This window comes from Eretmochelys imbricata, chromosome 2 (genome assembly GCF_965152235.1).
Source record: "Eretmochelys imbricata isolate rEreImb1 chromosome 2, rEreImb1.hap1, whole genome shotgun sequence".
NCBI classification, from domain to species: Eukaryota; Metazoa; Chordata; order Testudines; family Cheloniidae; genus Eretmochelys; species Eretmochelys imbricata.
The window spans coordinates 58,587,859-58,607,633 of record NC_135573.1 but is presented as its reverse complement, the minus strand read 5'-3'; the positions used below and the strand labels follow the sequence as shown (position 1 = coordinate 58,607,633).

The following is a 19,775-nucleotide window of genomic DNA, read 5'->3' as shown; positions in this document are numbered from 1 at the left end:
ACAGGAAAGACTTGAGGCAACTGCAAATTCTCTTAAGGAATCATCTTAGAAGTTCATGTAGAAAGCTAGATTACTTTGTTTTCTGATGGATTCATTAACAGTCTGTAGCTGAGCTACTATCTGTATGCATCAGATTTGTATCCTTTACTGACACAGGAAATGGAGTCTGGGACAGCTAATGAAATTGTGCAGGGAATGGACAGAGCTTTAGAAATGGTGGGGATCAAGACAGTAGAGCTCAAATCAAATCTAGATGATCTGAATTTAGATACCACAGCAGTAAATATACGATGTTCAAGTGGCATACAGGCCAAGACACTCAATGATATTGTGGACTGCATTAACCACACTCTTGAGCTTGTTATTTAGCTCTCAAAGATCACCTCTATCCCTAAAAAGCTTAATTTTAAAAAAAAAAAATCAAATTTTATTATTTAAGTTCCAACTTCAAGCATTTGATCTCAGAAGTATCTGCTGCATATGCTGGGTTGCTAGTCAGTCTAGGAAACTGAAAAAAGTGATCACGATAACTTGGCTATCATCTACGTCAAACACACTGCAAAAACTCAAGCACAAAGTCTAATGTACTCTGAAAGAAATCAAGGCATACAAGTCTGTGAGCTCATCATGATAGACTCAATCACCATTGTGACTGAAATTCCTTGCTTTTTAAGTTGAGGGTTTCTTGTTGCTGGAGGAACCACAAAAACTAGAAAAAGACTATCCCAGCCCATATCTGTGTTCAGTAGAACTACTAATTTAAATATCCAATATGACTAAGGATAGCAGAATCAGGCCTTTAACCAGCTTCATTTAAGAAATTGTCTACTTGAACATTTAGTTTCTAACAAGCTGGGTTGTCAATCTACCTCACGCTAGTCTGCCATGGACTCTCTGTCCACGTGGACACAACTCTGATTTAGTCCCATTTAAAAGAGAACTAGCTCAAAGTTCATTAACAAACTGTTAACACACATCAGTAGGGTGCACGCGGACAGTCTGCAGCAGAATAGTGTGGGGCAGATCCAGACCCCAGCTTGCTGCAAACTAAACGTTTATGTAGACAAGCCCTAATTGTACTGGTAAGTATACATGCAGTGCTCTAAATTTACAAATTACTGTAGCATAATTTTGAAAAGTGTATTAATGTAAATTTAGGAAAGTACTTACTGAGGTCTATTTATGTGCCAAGTGAAAACTCAAGGGTTTAGACATATTAGCAAGTTGGCATATAAATACACCTTAGGGACTGCTCTCCTAAATTTACCAAGAAAGTTCATAATCTCTTGTGTACTTTTGGACCCTGGAATACTCTGGTATTACTTGTTCGCTGCAGCGGCTGTGACCAGGAAATTTTTTTTTTAGTACTTTGAGTTGAGGACGCAAGTTTCCTGCTTTAAAAACTTTTGTTCTGGTAAGAGATGGACACACAGAGTAGATGAAGCAGTCATAACCTCTAACTCCCCTTACCAATAATCAACCTCTCACTTCTCTTTTCTCAAGAGCACAAAAAATTAGTTCTTTGCCAGAGACAGAGAAAGGAAGGAAGTTGCAGTGTTCACATCTGTTGAAAAGATGGAGAAGCGTGAATAATCAGCATATTGGAGGCACTGCAGACCAAAGCCCTTGTGATCTATCCTGGCACTTTTTCACACACTGAGCTAGATGGGATCTGGCAGGTATCAACTTCCAAACCTCGTTAAAAAAAAAAAAAAGAACAGAGGCACCCAACAACACAGTCCAACCAGCTCTACCAAGTCCTGAACACAGACAAGCAAAGGCTTTTGGTTATTTCACTTTATTAGATATAACTAATAAAATAAGAACACTTGGCCTCTGCCCATTTTCAAAAGGAGGTGACTATTATAATATTAACAGGACTCAATAATGCACCTATTGAAATCAATGGTAGATTTAAAATTTCAAAGAAGGGAGTACATTTGATTGGGCAGGTTAAAAAACTTTGACAACACTATGTCTTGTATACTTCTCTCGATGAAAGTGACTTCTGAAACTAGTTAATGTTTTGGAAAAAAACACGCTTTTGGGGTGGTCAAATGATGTTACAGAACTCACACCTATTACCACCCCAAGATCAGCTATAATGGATACTTGATTTTACAGTCTAACTCAGGACAGTCTCCCTTTGCTAAATAAATATATGTGCTGTTTCTTAAACTTCCTTGAGCTGGCCAGGTGGGTAATCTTTACACTAACTCCCCAAAGATATCTATTTAAGATTCTCTGGAGTTGGTAAATAAGACAATAATTACTACTAACCCTGCAATAAGCATCAGATATGAAATTTTTTTCATTTTAGTGAAAACTTACTCAGACTACGAATTAAACAAAAGAAGTTTGAAAAAGCAAAAGGAAAGAACTCTGACATTTGTCTTTACTAAATCAGAAGACCACAGTCAATTTTGTTTACATAGAACGTATTAATATTTAGAGAAAATATTTGACTACACAAATATAATTGAGGCCCAGAAATTAGAAGGATTTAAAAAATAAAATTAGACAGAAGGAAAATGAGAACATCCATACTTACTTCAGCAAGGAAAAACTGAAGGATTATAAACTCATTCTTCAATGTATAAACCAATCTGACAGATATTATGCAGACCCCACTTACAGTTTCTTCTGAAGCATTTGGTAACTCACCATTCTCAGAGACAGGATATTGGATCAGCTGGACCACTGGTAAATCTATTCTACTAAACCTTATGTTCTTAAATGTGTGTAATCACTTGTAATTACAAAGAACCAGGGCTGGATTCTGCCCCTGTAAAGGCAATGGCAAAAACCCCCGACTTCAACGATGCAAGATTGGACCATAAATAGCAAGATTCAGTTGTCTTTAACAACAATTAAACCAGAAGCCACCACTTAGATTTTGTCATATTCGACTGACCGTTTCACCCTTTGGAGAGTTGAAAGTTATGATGTAACATTTTTATAACAAACTAATTTAAAAGTATTATTTAAAACACAGGTTAAAATTGAGAATTTTCCTTATAAATGAATTTCTGATTTGCAGTTCTTTAAAGTGTATAATAGAATGTCAATCTTATTTGCACGAAATAGGGCTTGCATGGAAGTAGTATTACAATGACAGCTCCTTCTGAGAAAGGCAACAGCTCCGTTCACAATGGAGATACTGAAACAATTATAGGTATTTCAAAGTACTACTAAGAAAAATGCTTTAACACATTCTTCAATAAATATGCAGCTATCTAATCAGCTCTTTGATACACAGAATCGAAAGTATGTCCGTAGTCTACAAAAATAAGTGAACTATTGGTGGATACAGAAGCATATAAAATTATACTGAAACCCTAATTTCTGGCACAGTTGTGAAAGCACAGCAGTATTTTCACCATTAAGATAAAAAATGTTTTCCTCTTACTTTTTTGGTTTTCTGGAAGTACAATTCTGGAAAAGCATGAAACCAGTATGCCAACTGTGAGATGTAGAAAAACTTCATTTGAAACCTGCATGGTAAAATAAAATACATCACTTCTGCAACTGCAGTCCAAACTCAAACATTTCACACAGTTTCCTGCACACTTGGTTAACCATGGATTTTACAATAAAAGGAATGCAGCATCTTCTCAACATTATTCACAGAAATAAGGTTTTTGGAAAACAACAAAAAGAACAGGAGTACTTATGGCACCTTATAGACTCAAGTATTCCTGTTCTTTTTGCGGATACAGACTAACACAGCTGCTACTCTGAAACCTGGAAAATAACAATGATCCAAAAAAGGTATTACAAGAACTGGCTAAATGCAACTTCATTCTCTGCAGTATTGCCCTTAAGAAATACTATTTCTGGTAGTTACTTTAGAGTTGTGGGGCATCAAGTTCTAAGCAGAGATTTTAACCACCTCCATTATTGCACCCCTTAGTTAGTCTAAACAAAATACCTACTCTGGGCCATAAGGATTATCACACTTCTAACACTGAAGAAGGAATAAACCTTACGGAATCAGAATGTGTGGGTAGTCCTTCCATAGAGACGTTGGATCCGATACATAGTTCTCCTGAAAATACATAAAACTGTTGGCTACCTTTTAATCACAGGACAAAGACAATAAATACAGAAGCCAGTGATGAAAGTCTGTCACATTTCTCATTTACAGAACACGTGCTATGGAAGCAGTATAAGCAAAACCAGAAAATGCACTCTTATTCCAGAATAAGAGTGTTCATACATAGAGTTAGTTCCAGTATAAGGATATAATTATACCAGTCAATTTAGTCATGTCAGCAAGCCCTGAGTATTACTGGAGACAAAAAGAGACTTCTGTTTCTGGAAACTGGAATTTAGTAGATTTTTTTGCTTTTTAAGAGAATCTCAAAACTCTTCACAAAAAGTAATAATGCCTTAACACTTGAGAGTTTGACCAGTATTTAAAATAAATTTTAGAGGTAAGTAACCAGAAACATATAGTCACTTGTTTACAGTCATACAGCAATGAAGGGTTTGAACAAAGATAAGGAGTCCTGACTCATTCCCATACTCAAAAATTGATTTATTGTTTGAAAGACAGAACCCTCAAAATTAGGGTGGAGGAAGGAATCTATCATCACAAGCACTAACTGGCACTGAACTGTGACAGAGATCTAAATACAGCAGGCAAAAGACTTCTCTGATCTAATATTAAAACACATGGCTGAAAACTACACTAAGTAATTTTCATAGCACAAAAGTTAGATGAGCAAGGGTATGATATCTGACAATATAAATGAAAGATAAAAGACATACTCACAGAGACAAGAATATTCGTGCCCCAGACACATGAGAAGAGGTAGAATGCACTAAGCTGTCCAGATTCATTGAACTTGCTGTGTTTTGTTTTGGAAAAGTGCATTCTCCTGTTAATTTTCTAAAACAGAAGTTATTTATGTTATTGATAAACATATTGAGCCATTTTAAGAGAAGGATGGTTAGATGTTCCTTATGTAGTAGTTTTCATAAAATATCTAAAATTGAAGTCAATCTAGCCATGCATTCTAATTAAATTTTACAATAATAATTCATACCAGATTTATCTTAATGGAAGAAATGCATACTTGGTACTTACATCAAGCACATACTCCTGAATAATGGCATGTATGATTATTGCTACCAGCATGTAGAAGAAAACTGTAGCCAAGTCCTTGATACCATAATGATAAAGGGAGATTGTTTCTGTAGATTGTTCTTCTGAAGGACAAAAACAAAGTTTTAAAACTCACTATGAAGATCCTGTTTAGTCCAATTAACAGTATGTTTGTCTATTTCTCAAAGCAGTATTGTTAAGACAACAAATCAATTAAGAAGATATTCCTGTTTTGTGCTGGATACAAACTGAAACCAAATTAATGATTCATGATTGCATAACTCACTAGAGACTTAGTTTATAATAATCAACTCCCTCCCATTAACCTAATGTGTCTGTAGAGATGTACAATGGAAAACATAACTAATGTATGTAAAAAGAAAAGGAGTACTTGTGGCACCTTAGAGACTAACCAATTTATTTGAGCATGAGCTTTCGTGAGCTACAGCTCACTTCATCGGATGCATACCGTGGAAACTGCGGCAGACTTTATATACACACAAAGATCATGAAACAATACCTCCTCCCACCCACTGTCCTGCTGGTAATAGCTTATCTAAAGTGATCATCAGGTTGGGCCATTTCCAGCACAAATCCAGGTTTTCTCACCCTCCACCCCCCCACACACAAATTCACTCTCCTGCTGGTAATAGCCTATCCAAAGTGACAACTCTCTACACAATGTGCATGATAATCAAGGTGGGCCATTTCCTGCACAAATCCAGGTTCTCTCACCCCCTCACCCCCCTCCAAAAAACACACACACAAACTCACTATCCTGCTGGTAATAGCTCATCCAAAGTGACCAGGGTGGTCAGGATAGTGAGTTTGTGTGTGTGTTTTTTGGAGGGGGGTGAGAGAACCTGGATTTGTGCAGGAAATGGCCCACCTTGATTATCATGCACATTGTGTAGAGAGTTGTCACTTTGGATGGGCTATTACCAGCAGGAGAGAGAGTTTGTGTGTGTGGGGGTGGAGGGTGAGAAAACCTGGATTTGTGCTGGAAATGGCCCAACTGGATGATCACTTTAGATAAGCTATTACCAGCAGGACAGTGGGGTGGGAGGAGGTATTGTTTCATGATCTCTGTGTGTATATAAAGTCTGCCGCAGTTTCCACGGTATGCATCCGATGAAGTGAGCTGTAGCTCACGAAAGCTCATGCTCAAATAAATTGGTTAGTCTCTAAGGTGCCACAAGTACTCCTTTTCTTTTTGCGAATACAGACTAACACGGCTGTTACTCTGAAACCTGTCGCTAATGTATGTAAACCCCAGAACTCCATTCTTACAGTTCCTTCTTGACTACTTTAAATTATTTGTCCTCCGACTAGCACAGAGCACTACATACAGGTCCAGAATCCTAATAAAAAAGATATTAAGAGGATTCATGTGCATCTCTGCATCAGGCAATATTTTTAATATGATGAACACAACAGAACAGTCTTAAAAATGATATCACAAGACTAATCTCAAGTGACATAGTTTAAGATTAAGAGTGGATCAGTAAGAATTACTTTGTTCTGCATCCAGACTTGTACTGGGTCAATCTTACAACGAACACTCAATTTGGGAGAGTACAACATACCAGCAATTTAGGAACATTCTGTCTACTCCATGATACTAGCGCTTAAATTCTCAAAAGACACCTACCTGTAGCAGGAATGGTAACGTTGTACTGAAGTGTAACAAAAATGACAGCGGCTTTTGCTGTAATCTGAAAGAACAAGACAAAGTGAGTGTTATAAGATCTAAATGAAAATAAACGAAAGTTTACTATTCAAAAAACACATATCCAGCATGGCTTGAACTAGAAAAGCAGTGGAGGCAGGGTGCTTGGCAACGATAAAGAAAAGGAACCTCATCTCAAAGTCATCTGATCTGACTTTCAACAGGCAGAACTGCCTATCTAGGAAAGCAAACTCCCACAATGCAGGGACTGAGCATTGCCAGAATACTTTAACAATCCTCTCCAAGAAGTCTCCTCCAAACTGCCTATTTTCCAGTTAATCCCTCTTTCCACCACATTAAACTAATAACACAAGCTGCAATTCCCTTTCCACTATGCTTCCCTCTAATATACCGAAGTATTGTAATGCCAAGTCACCTATTTTTAGACCACTACCTTTGACCTTATAATTTTAGTCAATCTCTGGTTATAGCCTTGTTTCAAACTCAATTTTAACATTCCAGCTAAAAATAAAAAAATAAAATAAAATTTAAAAAAAATCACAAACAGGAGGGTAGGGGTAGGCTGGCAGACAAAATATAGAGCAGATGCTGACAGAGCCTTTAAGAAAAAAAATTAATTGCATACCAGGCTCAAAAGAATTAGGCCATGTCTACACTGCCATTTTACAGCACTGCAACTTTCTCACTCAGGGGTGTGAAAAAACACCCCCCTGAGCACTGCAAGTTTCAGCGCTGTAAAGTGGCAGTGTAGACAGTGCTCTCCTCCGGTGGGTGAGGTGTTTTTTTTGTTTTTTTGAAGTGCTGGGAGAGCTCTCCCGCAGCACTGGTGCTGCGACTACACAGCTTCGTTAAAGCGCTGCCACGGCTAGCTGAAGTTGCTAGTGAAGTCATACCCTTAGAAATCTTTGAACACTAGAGCACACAAAAAATTAAAATAAGGTGAACAGCATGCAGCTAGAGTAGTGATGCCAATGATTATTCTGGACTATATGAAAAAAAAAGATAACAGAAAGTCAGAACAAATGCAGAATAAAATTGCTACCTTTCTTTAGGATTTTTTTTTTTTTTTTTTTAAATAAAGAGCAGCACCACATTCTCTTTTCTACTCCTATTTCAAACAGGAAACCTAGTGTAAAATAGTAAAGACTGAAAAAGCTTCCATGAAATCCACTTAATACCCCCAAACAGGTTTTTAAAAAAACAAAAAACAAAAACAAAAAAAATCAAGTTCAGAATATCTGGAACTGAAGGGTTTAAGGGATCCAACTACTTCTCTAGTGCCGTACCGTCCATCACCCATTATCACCCCTATCCAGCTTACATCATCTATGCAACATCTACTTCTAATGTTTGGAAAAGTATTTGCAAAAGGTCAAAATATCTAAAGACCATAAAATCCCATTTCCTGTACAAAAAATAATTTCCAGTGGCCACCTAGTCATTTTTTATTTTGTCCTTTGCTTCTAGGGCTCTACAATGTTTTTACAGCTTTCATGTCGCGGAATACATATTGACATGAAGTACAATCCACGGTGCACCACTTCTGTTGATACCGAACTAACACAAAGAATAAAGATCGGCAGAGCCTTAAAAGTTTCATAGTAAAAGCAACTACTAAAGAAGGTCTTTGTAGGTACAGAATAGCATGTAGTGGGAAAGACTGAACATAAATTAAAAACTTACACTCCAGTACACAAAAATCTTTTCAGCATTAGCAAGATCAGTTACTACAACAAACAATAAGATATTAGCACTTTGTTTTTGAAAACAGTGAATCACACAGGTGTACATAAAAAGGAAAAAATTCAAATCCATCCTTCTTCCTCTCCCCACAAAAACAGTGTATAGACGGTCTTCACAACCAAAACTATCTGGGAAGATAGATATATCTGGCTTTCAGAGACAAGTCTTAGCATAGCATAGGACAGTTATGTATTTCTTTTAAACCCCTACTCTCCAACCTATGTTGATAATCTGCTGCCTTCGGATACTATTACTTGAAGTTGGAAAAAACGGATATCAAAAAGTAGTCATATAAAAAAATGCTTATAAATCTTCAGGCTGCTCACCAAATGAATAAGGGACTGATTATGCTCTTAAGAATCATGGTAACACTGATGGACTACTAGCTCATCAAATTGAGACTCTTATCTTGGCTCAAAATAAGTGAGTGCTATTCTGAAGGGAGTATGTATATTACCAGTTTTTGTGCATTATCTCAATAAGCAACTGAAGAGAGACATTTTGTAAAATAGGAGATCCAACAGACAAATTTGCCATTTCTTTTTCACTTCAGTGACTTTTAACAGAAAATATAGAAAACTAGACCAGTTTTAATTTTCAACTTGATCAGATGGGTTAGTCAATAAGTGTACTCCGACTTTTAACCATTGTCTCAGAAGCAGCTAAAAAATACCTAGATTTCAGTTATCTCAAACATATTTTTTGTTGTCCCAGGCAGCAGCATATTGCCACTTTTCTGGCCAGTTGTCATAAGAACTCAGTTATGAGCCTGAAAGCAGACAGATGTACCTTTAAAGCTTAGTGGATACTCAGGAATGGGATGCTAAATCTTCACTAACCCAAACTGATTTTGCATGGCAAGGTCATCCATCTTCCCAATAATTACTACCCAAGCAAGACACCTAAGCCACTGAACTGCAAGGGCATGAAAATGGAACGCACCTGCCCACCAGCAGCTGTCTCCACCTTCGGCTGCTGCCTGGAGATGCAAAGCGCACCTCTGTGTGTCTCTAAGGTGCCACAAGTACTCCTTTTCTTTTTGCGAATACAGACTAACAGGGCTGCTACTCTGACTCCTCTTTGTGCGGCTCCCCGCCTAGTGCTGCTGTTGTTTCCCACACGTGTTTGCGGCAGGGGGTGTGAATCACGCAGCGAGTGAGCAGCTGCTCAGGACAGGGGCGGCAACAGCGGTCACCCAGGGGAAGGGGCAGCCGGGACACGTCACTGCTCGCTCCCCTTTCCCGGGAGCTCGCTGGGGGCACAGCCGCCGCCGCCCCACCCCATGGGGCTTCCCTTGCTGCCCGGCTCCAGCCCCCGCACAGAGGGCAGGAAACGCGCTCCCCGGCAAGGCCTTACGCCCCCCACATCCCCGCTGCTTACACACGGCAGCCTCGCTGGGCCCCAGCCGCCGCTCCGCCTCCCTCAAAACTACGAGCCAGGCGCTCCGTCCCCCGCCCCGCTCCGACTGCCACGTAACCTCGCCGAGGGCTGCCGGAACCGCAGGGCGCTGCGGTTGCTGCTGCGCAAAGGGGAAGCAGCAGCAGCAGCAATCGTTCCACCGCCCCTAGAACCTAACCCGGGGCCCGCACAAGAGGGCCGGGGGGGGGGGGCGGGGAGAGAAAGAGACTTGCGGGCGCTGCCCCAGGGAACGGAGCACGGCCCAGCTCCAACAGCTCCCTCCCCAACACGCCCCTCCTGCAACGTGTCGGCCGGCAGCGGCAGCTCCCCCAGCAGCCCGCTCGGGTGAACCCCGCCGGCGAGCGGGGCAGGCAGAGCGCCGAGCAGGGGATACACACGGCGCCAGGAGCCCCCAGGTATGGGGGGGGTGGTGGTGAGGTGAGCTCGGCATCACGACCCCCCCCACCCCCCGGGGCACAGAGGGAGGAGGAGCCCGAGCAGCCCAAACCCCGCCCGGCTGGGCCAGCTCAGCGTATCAGCTACACACACATCCACCCTGAGAGTAGCGCTCCCTGCACCCCCCAGCTCCGGGCCACGCACCCCCCAGCTCCGGGCCACGCAAGGCCCCTCTCTGCAGGTCAGGGCACTCGGGGCGGGCACCTCCCCCGCCCCGGGCCGTGCGCAGCCCGCTCAGCCTGCCCGGGGCGTGCGGGCAGCCGCGGGCTCCCAGGGCGGCTCACCTCGAACATGAGCCCCAGCAGGAAGACCATGGCCACGCAGGAGACGATGTCCGCGTGGTTCTGCACGATGAACTCGTGGCTCAGCACGGGCGGGTTCTTGCTGCTCTTCTTGCGGATCGCCATGGTGGCGGGCAAGGAGCTGGGAGCCTCCGCGGCCAGGAAGGGGCGGAGGAGGGGGCGCCCCGCCCAGCTCCTCTAGCGCTCCGCACGGGAGGGAAGTGGCTCGTCCTAGCTCCGCCTGCGGCCAGAGAGGGACCCCTTGGCCGGCCGCTGGGAAGCCGCAGCGCCACCTGCTGGCGGGCGGCGGCGACGCCTGGCCTGTCTCCTTGTCTGGCGAGCGGGGCGCTCGGGAAGGGTAAGGGCGGCCGTTGGCTCCCTGTTGTTGCATGGGCCGCTGAGCTGACGTTCAAACTGACCAATCACAATGCCCCGCCTCAGGGCCAGGCTAGCGTTAAAAAGGGCTAAGTAGGGGGCAGGTTTTGCTACCCGCAGCATTTATTGAGGCATCAGGTGCGGTGTCACTGTTTGCTACCTCGCCCTTTCTCATGAGTCCCCGAATAGCAAATTCTGACAGGGCACCAAGCGTCTGTCACAAGCTAGCTGGCCCTGGCCCAGAAGATGACAAAGGTGAGAGGTCGCGAACCATGATGGACAGTTTTTGCTCTTTACAATTTGCTACTGTTTTGAAATCTCCATTGTCAACGTGTTGTTTCAGAGTAGCAGCCGTGTTAGGCTGTAGTCGCAAAAAGAAAAGGAGTACTTGTGGCACCTTAGAGACTAACCAATTTATTTGAGCATAAGCTTTCGTGAGCTACAGCTCACTTCATCGGATGCATACTGTGGAAAGTGTAGAAGATCTTTTTATACACACAAACCATATAGTGGTAAACATCCATTTGTGTGTATAAAAAGATCTTCTGTACTTTCCACAGTATGCATCCGATGAAGTGAGCTGTAGCTCACGAAAGCTTATGCTCAAATAAATTGGTTAGTCTCTAAAGTGCCACAAGTACTCCTTTTCTTATTGTCAATGTGGACACAAATAAAGAGAGGTATTTTAAAAGTTTAAAAACTTGTTTATATACCTTGTTACAATAATCAAGAAGAGCTTACTCTACCTTTCAATGTTTTTTTTCAAAAACAAGCATCTGAACATATTTAGAGTGTTAACACTTCATTCTTTACTGAAATGTACATTAAAATAATGGACAGCACATGAACCACCGACTGGGGGAAGCTAGCCCCCCGCCCCACCCCTTCCACCTGAGGCCCTGCCCAACCTCCACCACAGCCGCCGGCCCCTGCCCCAGGCTAGTGCCCCCAGCCCCGGAGCTTGGCAGGCATCTGGTTTTTGACTGGAATGCCCAGTCGAAAAGAGACTCTGGTGGCTCCGATCAGCACTGCCGACCGGGCCGTTAAAAGTCCAGTCGGCGGTGCTGTGGGGCTAAGGCAGGCTACTCCCTGCCTGTCCTGGCTCTGCACTGCGCCCTGGAAGCGGCCAGCTCCTAGGCAGAGGGGGGTGGCCACGGAGTTCCGTGCGCTGCCCCCACCCCCGAGCACTGGCTCCGCACTCCCATTGGCCAGGAACCATGGCCAGTGGGAGCTAGGGGGGCGGTGCCTGCGGGCGAGAGCAGCACATGGAACCTCCTGACCCCCTGCCGAGGAGCCGGACCTGCTTGCTGCTTCTGGGACGCAGCGTGGAGCCAGGACAGGCAGGGAGCCTGCCTTAGCCCTGCTTGCTGCTGACCAGAAGCCACTCAAGGTAAGCTTGTGCCCCAACCCCAAGCACCAACCCAGCCCTGAGTCCCCCCCAAACCCGGAGCCCCCTGCTGCACCGCAAACCTCTCATCCCTGGCCCCACCTCAGAGCCTGCACCCCCTATTTACTGAACGGTTGCAGTGTTTTAATGCTCATATATATACACTTAGTTTCATATGATCATATCAGAGACTTATGTTATATATTGATTTGCTATGGCCCGGGTTGCTAATAATATCTTCTCACTCATGCTAGATGCTAGTGTTTTGTGCCCACATTCAGTGAAGCAGTTAACCATGCTCAAATCACACAAGTTCACTCAATGTCCATTATTAAGCACAGTGAGTACAGGTATGTGCTGTTTCCATTTTTCTTTTTTAATATCAGGAAGATGATATCCTCAGTTATGTTACATTTACTGAAAATAGTTTCACACTAACACTACATGTAAACTATGAAAATAAGTATCTAAAAAATCACCTCCAGTTCCTCAGGGAGGCTCTTTCTTATGTTGCCTCATCTCACAAGGGATTAATTATTAACAATTCTTTTGTTTCCATTAATGTTATCTCTAAGTGTAAATACATATGCATATGTTATTGGTAATATAATTTCAACAATTTTATTATGATTTTTCAAAACGTTGCGTGCAGATATTCTCATTTATTATGTTTCACTAACACACAAGATAAAATCATATTGTGAATTCCTTGATTAAAACACTACAGACTATATTCTTTAATTTTACATCACCAACACTTCACACGAGCATTTTATTTTTTAAACTTCAATCCTCAGAATTTCAAGACTTACACTGAAGTTCCATTTTCATTTGTATGTATTAAACTGTATCGAAAACCCATAATAAAAATTATAACACTGCTATACAGCTGTATTTGAAACCTGTTATGTAGTACTACATTTAGTGCATAGAATCCCAAAGTATAACCATGGAAAACATCTTACCACAATAACCCGATGAGTTGGTGCGTTGAAAGGAAGCAAAAATATATCACTTTGCATAATTCCACTCTGTGTTCATTGAAAAAAGAATTAAGAATGCAGTTATACTTTCCAATGAAGCAAACCATGCAGTGTAAATTATACTGTATTTCTCAATTTCAGTTACATTGTTACTATCACTCATTCCCCCAATTTAGCATTGTATTTGCTGTTTCTTAAGTCTGTGCTTATCTACCTTTATGAAAATGTGCTTTACCCATGTTGGGCATGAAAGCATGGGCACTGAAACATAACATTTCTTCAGTTTCATTAGCCTTGCTCTGCCTGACAGAACGCTAATGGAAACTACTGATGAGATGGCTTGTACCTGTTGACATTTAAGCAAGTTTTTAATGTATTAATCATTGTGGCACACAAAGAATGTAATGTAGTTCATAAATACATACATGGAAGGGATCCTTACTGTTACAAATAAGTTATGTAAGATGGATTAACACCCTTTTCTTTTTAAGACCCCATGTGCTCTTTCCTACTTACTTTAAAAACTGACTAACCAGTGCACATATTGGTGTTGAAGTCGTGGCCCCGCTGAACTGCATAGCAAAGAAAATGGCTACTAACCTTTCATAACTCTTGTTCTTCAAGATCTGTTGCTCGCATCCATTCCATGTATGCGTGCACCACGAGCACAGTTGCCAGAGATTTTTTTTCCCTTAGAGGTATCCACAGGGCCGGCCAGTGCGCCCTGTGGAGCCCTGCACTATGTGCTGGTATAAGGGGCACCCTCGGCCTCATACCCTCTCAGTTCTTTCTTGCTGGTGACTCTGACAGAGGAGTAGGAGGGTGGGTCCTGGAATGGACATGAACAACACATCTTGAAGAACAACAGTTACAAAAGGTTAGTAACTGTTTTATCTTTTTAGAGTGCTTGCTCACGTCGATTCCATGCTAGGTGACTCAGAAGCAGTATCCCCAGACGTGGGCTCAAATTTCACAGATGTGCTGATTGCAACACTGCTCTACTGAAACTGGGATCGTTATGGGCCTGTTGGGTGATGGCACAGTGAGGCATGAATTGACAACCATGTCACAGTCCTGCAGATGTCCTGGATTGGTATCTGCATGAGGAATGCTGCTGATGAAGCCTGGGCTCTTCTAGAGTGGGCTCTCATGATGGCTGTAGGCGGGACCTTTGCCTGCTCATAGCAGGCCCAGATCCGGATGGTTATCCAGGATGATATTCTCTGGGATGACTCTGGCAGCTCTTTCATCCTCTTTCAAGACACATGGTTGCTCCTGCAGGGAAGAAGAGCCACTAATGTGATATGGCTGTGTTAAGATGATCTATTTATAACATTTCCAACCCCATGAAACCTGATTGACTCAGCTATTAAGTGAATAAACAGGGAATGACCTGCCAGATAGATTGCCCACAACAAAAACTGTCTATGCAAATACCAAAAAAAAAAAAGAAAAAAAAAGCATGTCTAATAACTACCACATCCTATTTCTGGTTGTTTCTGTGGTACTGATAGCTCTGCACTCTGCACATGTGTAGACACACAATATCACAGAGTTATGTGAGTTGAAAACATCTTTCTTGCAGCCTATGAGAATGTGTCCTCACGTGTTTGGGGCTATCACAATCATCAACTCATAAAAATTGCTATGATAACTTAAGAAAGTTGTAAGAGACAACAGTCTGTAACCCACTACGGTTGCTTTGTTGTCCTATGACTGGAGAGGTGCTAAACAGGCCACAGAACAGGGAATGATCTTTTACAATGTGTGTTAAATACTTATAATAAAGAAATCTATCCCACTTTGTATTTAGTTGAGAATAGGGTTGCCAGATGTCCGGTTTTCAACTGGAACGCCTGGTCGAAAAGGGACTCTGGCAGCTCTGGTCAGCACTGCTGATCAGGCCATTAAAAGTCTGGTCGGTGGCGCAGTGGGGCTAAGGCAGGCTCCCTACCAACCGTGGCTCCCAGAAACGGTGGCATGTCCTTTCTCCGACTTCTACATGTAGGGGCAGCCAGGGAGCTCTGCACACTTCCCCTGCCCCAAACGCCATTTCCACAGCTCCCATTGGCCGGGAACCGCTGCCAATGGGAGCTGTGGGGGTGGTGCCTACAGATGGGGCACCGTGTAGAGCCACCTGGTCATACCTCTGTGTAGGAGTTGGAGAGGGGACATGCTGCTAATTCTGGGAGCTGCTTGAGGTAAGCGCTGCACCCCTGACCCTCTCCCATGCCCCAACCCCAGCCCTGATCCCCCTCCTACCCTCCGAACCCCTCGGTCCCACCTCGGACCACCCTCCTACATTCCAAATCCCTCATCCTCGGCTCCACACCAGTCTGCACCCCCAGCCAGAGCCCTCACACCCCACCCTCCTGCACTGAGCCCCCTCCTGCACTCTGAACCCCTCATCCCCAGCCTAGACCCCCCTCCTGCACCCCAAATCCCTCATCTCCACATGAGAACCTACACCCCCAGCCGGAGCCCTCACCCCCCCCCCCGTGCCCCAACCCCCTGACCCAGCCCTGATCCCCCTCCCACTCACTGAATCCTTTGATTCCAGCCTGGAGCACCCTCCTGCACCCCAAATCCCTCATCCCCAGACCCACATGAGAGCCTGCACCCCCCAGCCAGAGCCCTCACCCCCCCTGCGCCCCAACCTCCTGACCCAGCCCCAACCCCCTTCTGCTCACTGAACCCTTCGATTCCAGCCCAGAGCATCCTCCTGCACCCCAAATCCCTCATCCCCAGACTAGAGACCGCACCCTCAGCCAGAGCCCCCTCCCACTCTCTGAACTCCTCAGCCCCAGCCTGGAGCCTCCTCCTGTGCCCCAAATCTCTCATCCCGGGCACCACACCAGAGCCCGCACCCACAGCCAGAGCCCACACCCCAACCCTCTGCCCCAGCCTGGTGAAAATGAACAATTGAGGGTGTGGAGAGCAAGCAACAGAGAGAGGGGGAATGGAGGGGGGGCTCAGATGAGGGGCAGGGTAAGGGTGTTCAGTTTTATGAGAGTAGAAAGTTGGCAAACCTGGTTGAGACACCTCTGACTGACTGGTAGCAATCTGGTGTTGCAAGTTTCCACAGTGCAATCTCTATGGTCAGTTCAGCCCTCATTTGGGTAAGTTCGGCACACACATCCAAAAGTTCTGCAGCACCCACTGCTCATAATCCCAAACCTGCATTATGATGCAATCCCATCAGTTGGAGCTTGTTTCTCGGGGCCAGAACTGGCACTCCACCACCTGTAGCTGCTCTAGGATGCCACCAACAAGTTTGAATTGGTGTTGCTATGTCCCACAGCAATTTGTTCTGCATGGAATCAACTCCCTTCTTTTCTTGCAGTTCTGCAAATACTGCAAGATTTGCAAGCCCAGGGTGCACATGTTCATGACAATAACGCAGAGCTGTGCAGGCTCCATGCTTCTGTCAGAGATGGCTGAAAATGAGGAGGGCCACGGGGGTTTGTGTGAGTTAGGAAAAAAGGGGCAAAATTATAATTTTACATATGCAATATGTATAAAATTAGGGGATGGTGAACATTGCATTATGGAAAGTTGATCCCATGATCACAGTCACTCCTGTATGACCCATTTGGGCTGCAGCATGCGTTGCCAAAACTTCCCAAAATACAGTGCAGTGGACAGTGAGGAGTTGCACAGTGGGATACCTATCCATGGTGCACCACACTGTGAATCGATACAAGCACTTCTGGTAAGTACACTCACCGCAGAAAAGGAATCAAGTAGGCATGCACACAAGTGACATACTAACTGTGGTGACTCTATGATGATGTAACTTGAGTTAACCTAAGTTAGTAGTGTAGATATGGCCTCAGGTATATGAAATGTGGGGGAGAGGTAACAGGAAAAGTATGAGTCTAGGCCAAGATTCTTTCAGGTGTTTAGGCTCCTGCTTTTGTGGAATTAAGCCTACTATACCCTAAAGGCTCAGGAAGAAAGAAGCACATAAAAAGAACCCAATATCATTTATTTTTGAAAAGATGTCATGACTTGAGGATGTATAACTCATGATTTTTGAATTCTTGTGGTTGTCAAGCTATGTTGGAGTAGTAGACGTGTATTCATAATGTTGTGAAGGCCAAAACTATAATTGGGTTAAAAAGAGAATTAGATAAGTTCCTCAGAATAGGTCCATCAATGGCTATTAGCCAAGATGATCAGGGATGCAACCCAATGTTCTGGGTGTCCCTAAACCTCTGACTGCCAAATGCTGGGAGTGGACAACAGGGGATAGATTACTCAATGATTGTCTGTTCTGTTCATTCCCTCTGATGCACCTGGCATTGGCCACTGTCAGAAGACAGGACACGGGGCTAGATGGACCATTGTTCTGACCCACTGTAGCTGTTCTTATGTTCAGCAAAAATTACAGTAGATTTTTGCCTTTGAGAAGGATTTACTATGAGACAGTGTACTGCCCTTATTGAATACTTGAGAATCAAGTTCTACACACAAAAAGTGACATGAGAAAAAGCACTAAGGGCTGGATTGAGAGGCAAAATAACAGTTGCAAAAGGCAATCACCACTGGTGGATCAAATGAAAACAAAGTTTTGACACTAGGCCAGGAAATCAGTCAAACTGGAAGTCACATAGACTTCAGAATCCAACCGATCCACCACAATAAACTTGTGCCATAAAAATAAAAAGTTAGAATTAAAAATTCCAAATTAAAAATCACAGTAAAAACATAGCAAGTGGTATATGAGAAACACAGATGTCATTGCTAAGATTACTAGCAACTATTTACTTATATTTTCAATAAGTATTAAAATATAAATTAAATAGCACAGTGATATGCATCTGCACAATGATAACAAAGGTAAATGATGAAGTGGAAGAGTTTAAGAGTAATAAGAATAACGTTTAAGTAGTAAACTATTAAAAGGAGCAAAACCATACTTAAAATGGACTACAAGGAAAGGAGTTCAATTCAGGGAATCGCAGCACGGGAGGAGGGCACTAAGAGGGGATCAGCTAAATGCAAAGAAAAGCAAATATAGAAGGGATATTGAGGGGGACAGGAGTATAGGAGAAGAAAGTAAGAAGGGCAGGCATGGAGAAAAGCTGAGATTAAAAGACTGAAGGAGACAGAAGGTTGGAAAAAACAGCTGATCAGTAAAGGGCAGAGAAAGTCCAGGCAAAAGTAAAAAGTTCACTGAATGTCCAAAAGCCCCACCTTTGTCTGCTTTTCAGTTGCTCCTAGTGGCTGGAGGCTCTGGATAGTTCCCTTCTGCTACAGTTCCGCCCCCCCCCCCCCCCAAGACCATAGGGAAGGGAAAAGGGAGGTACAATTTAGGAACAGGTGGAGCCATGTGTGATTGTAGAGGGACATGGCTAGGATGGAATTAGCTGTCAGTGGATGGTGAAGAAAAGGAAGGGGCTTGAGCTGTAAACTTGGGGCAGGGCTTAGTCTGCTAGAATTTAGCAAGCGCAGGACGGTGTGCAGGGCATATGATAAAGAGATTTTGTGTAAAGCAGTGTAGCTTTATATTTTCATGAGCTAACTTCACAAGACAGCTTCTAACTAGTAAACGTGGAAGCTAGCAATCAATACTACAAACTGGAAGTTACCACTCAAGGAATTTAATCATAAATTTATCTGACTTGACATTCCTAAATGTTAAAGTAATAAATGAGTGACTGACAGGACTGAAGTAATGAAAGAAGACTCCCTTAAGATACTACTGTAAGACAATGCTTCTAGAATTATATTAATTCCTGCTACACTTGAAACTGTAACTGAAATTATACTTTTAAACTTATTCCTTAAGACAAGCACATGGAGAGATAGCTTAATGCTCCTTTAAGATAAATATTCTAGTTATAGGAAGAGTCTTTTTGGATATGACAGTTATCAAGATGATTTGGTAATACTCACAAAAATGTGTCATTTTACTATATAAAGAAAACCTCTTAGAGGAAATCATAATCCAGCTAAAAGAAACCAGTGTCAATAATATTTATTAATCTCTCAGTTATAAGTAGTAACCTACAGATGTATCTGGTCATGTGCCAATTCCTTGCATTTGTAGGAAACTTGTACTGCAAGACACATGCTTTTAAAATATAATTCTCAAAAAATCAGACTAACTCTAGCCTGGGCTATTGCAACTCACTAGGTACAAACATTTCAACATTTAAAAAATGCTTTACTCCAGAATGCCAGAGCTCCCCACTTTAGCAACAGAAGTTACCAAGAGCATATCAACTTAGTGCTCCGCTCACTACATAGCTCTTCATAGAATAGTGGAACAAATTTTAAATATTAGTATTAATCTTCAAGGTTTTTCATTAAATTGGCCCACACCACCACCTCAGTTTTGAAAATG

At 43.1% G+C, this 19,775-nt stretch overlaps 2 protein-coding genes across 2 annotated transcripts in view; both read right to left on the bottom strand.

Annotated features, from left to right (window-relative positions):
* TRAM1 (translocation associated membrane protein 1) overlaps positions 1–10,857 on the bottom strand; it is a 29,182-nt gene extending 18,325 nt beyond the window's left edge. The window contains exons 1-6 of the mRNA XM_077810155.1: positions 10,682–10,857; positions 6,762–6,825; positions 5,093–5,214; positions 4,778–4,894; positions 3,990–4,048; positions 3,410–3,494 (exon numbers count right to left, since the gene is read on the bottom strand). Coding sequence (XP_077666281.1) covers positions 3,410–3,494; positions 3,990–4,048; positions 4,778–4,894; positions 5,093–5,214; positions 6,762–6,825; positions 10,682–10,804 — 570 coding nt within the window. The 5' untranslated portion in view covers positions 10,805–10,857. The remainder of the gene's footprint in view (positions 1–3,409; positions 3,495–3,989; positions 4,049–4,777; positions 4,895–5,092; positions 5,215–6,761; positions 6,826–10,681) is intronic.
* A 2,230-nt stretch (positions 10,858–13,087) lies between these two features.
* LACTB2 (lactamase beta 2) overlaps positions 13,088–19,775 on the bottom strand; it is a 32,419-nt gene continuing 25,731 nt past the window's right edge. Inside the window, exon 8 of the mRNA XM_077810152.1 lies at positions 13,088–14,698. Coding sequence (XP_077666278.1) covers positions 14,680–14,698 — 19 coding nt within the window. The 3' untranslated portion in view covers positions 13,088–14,679. The remainder of the gene's footprint in view (positions 14,699–19,775) is intronic.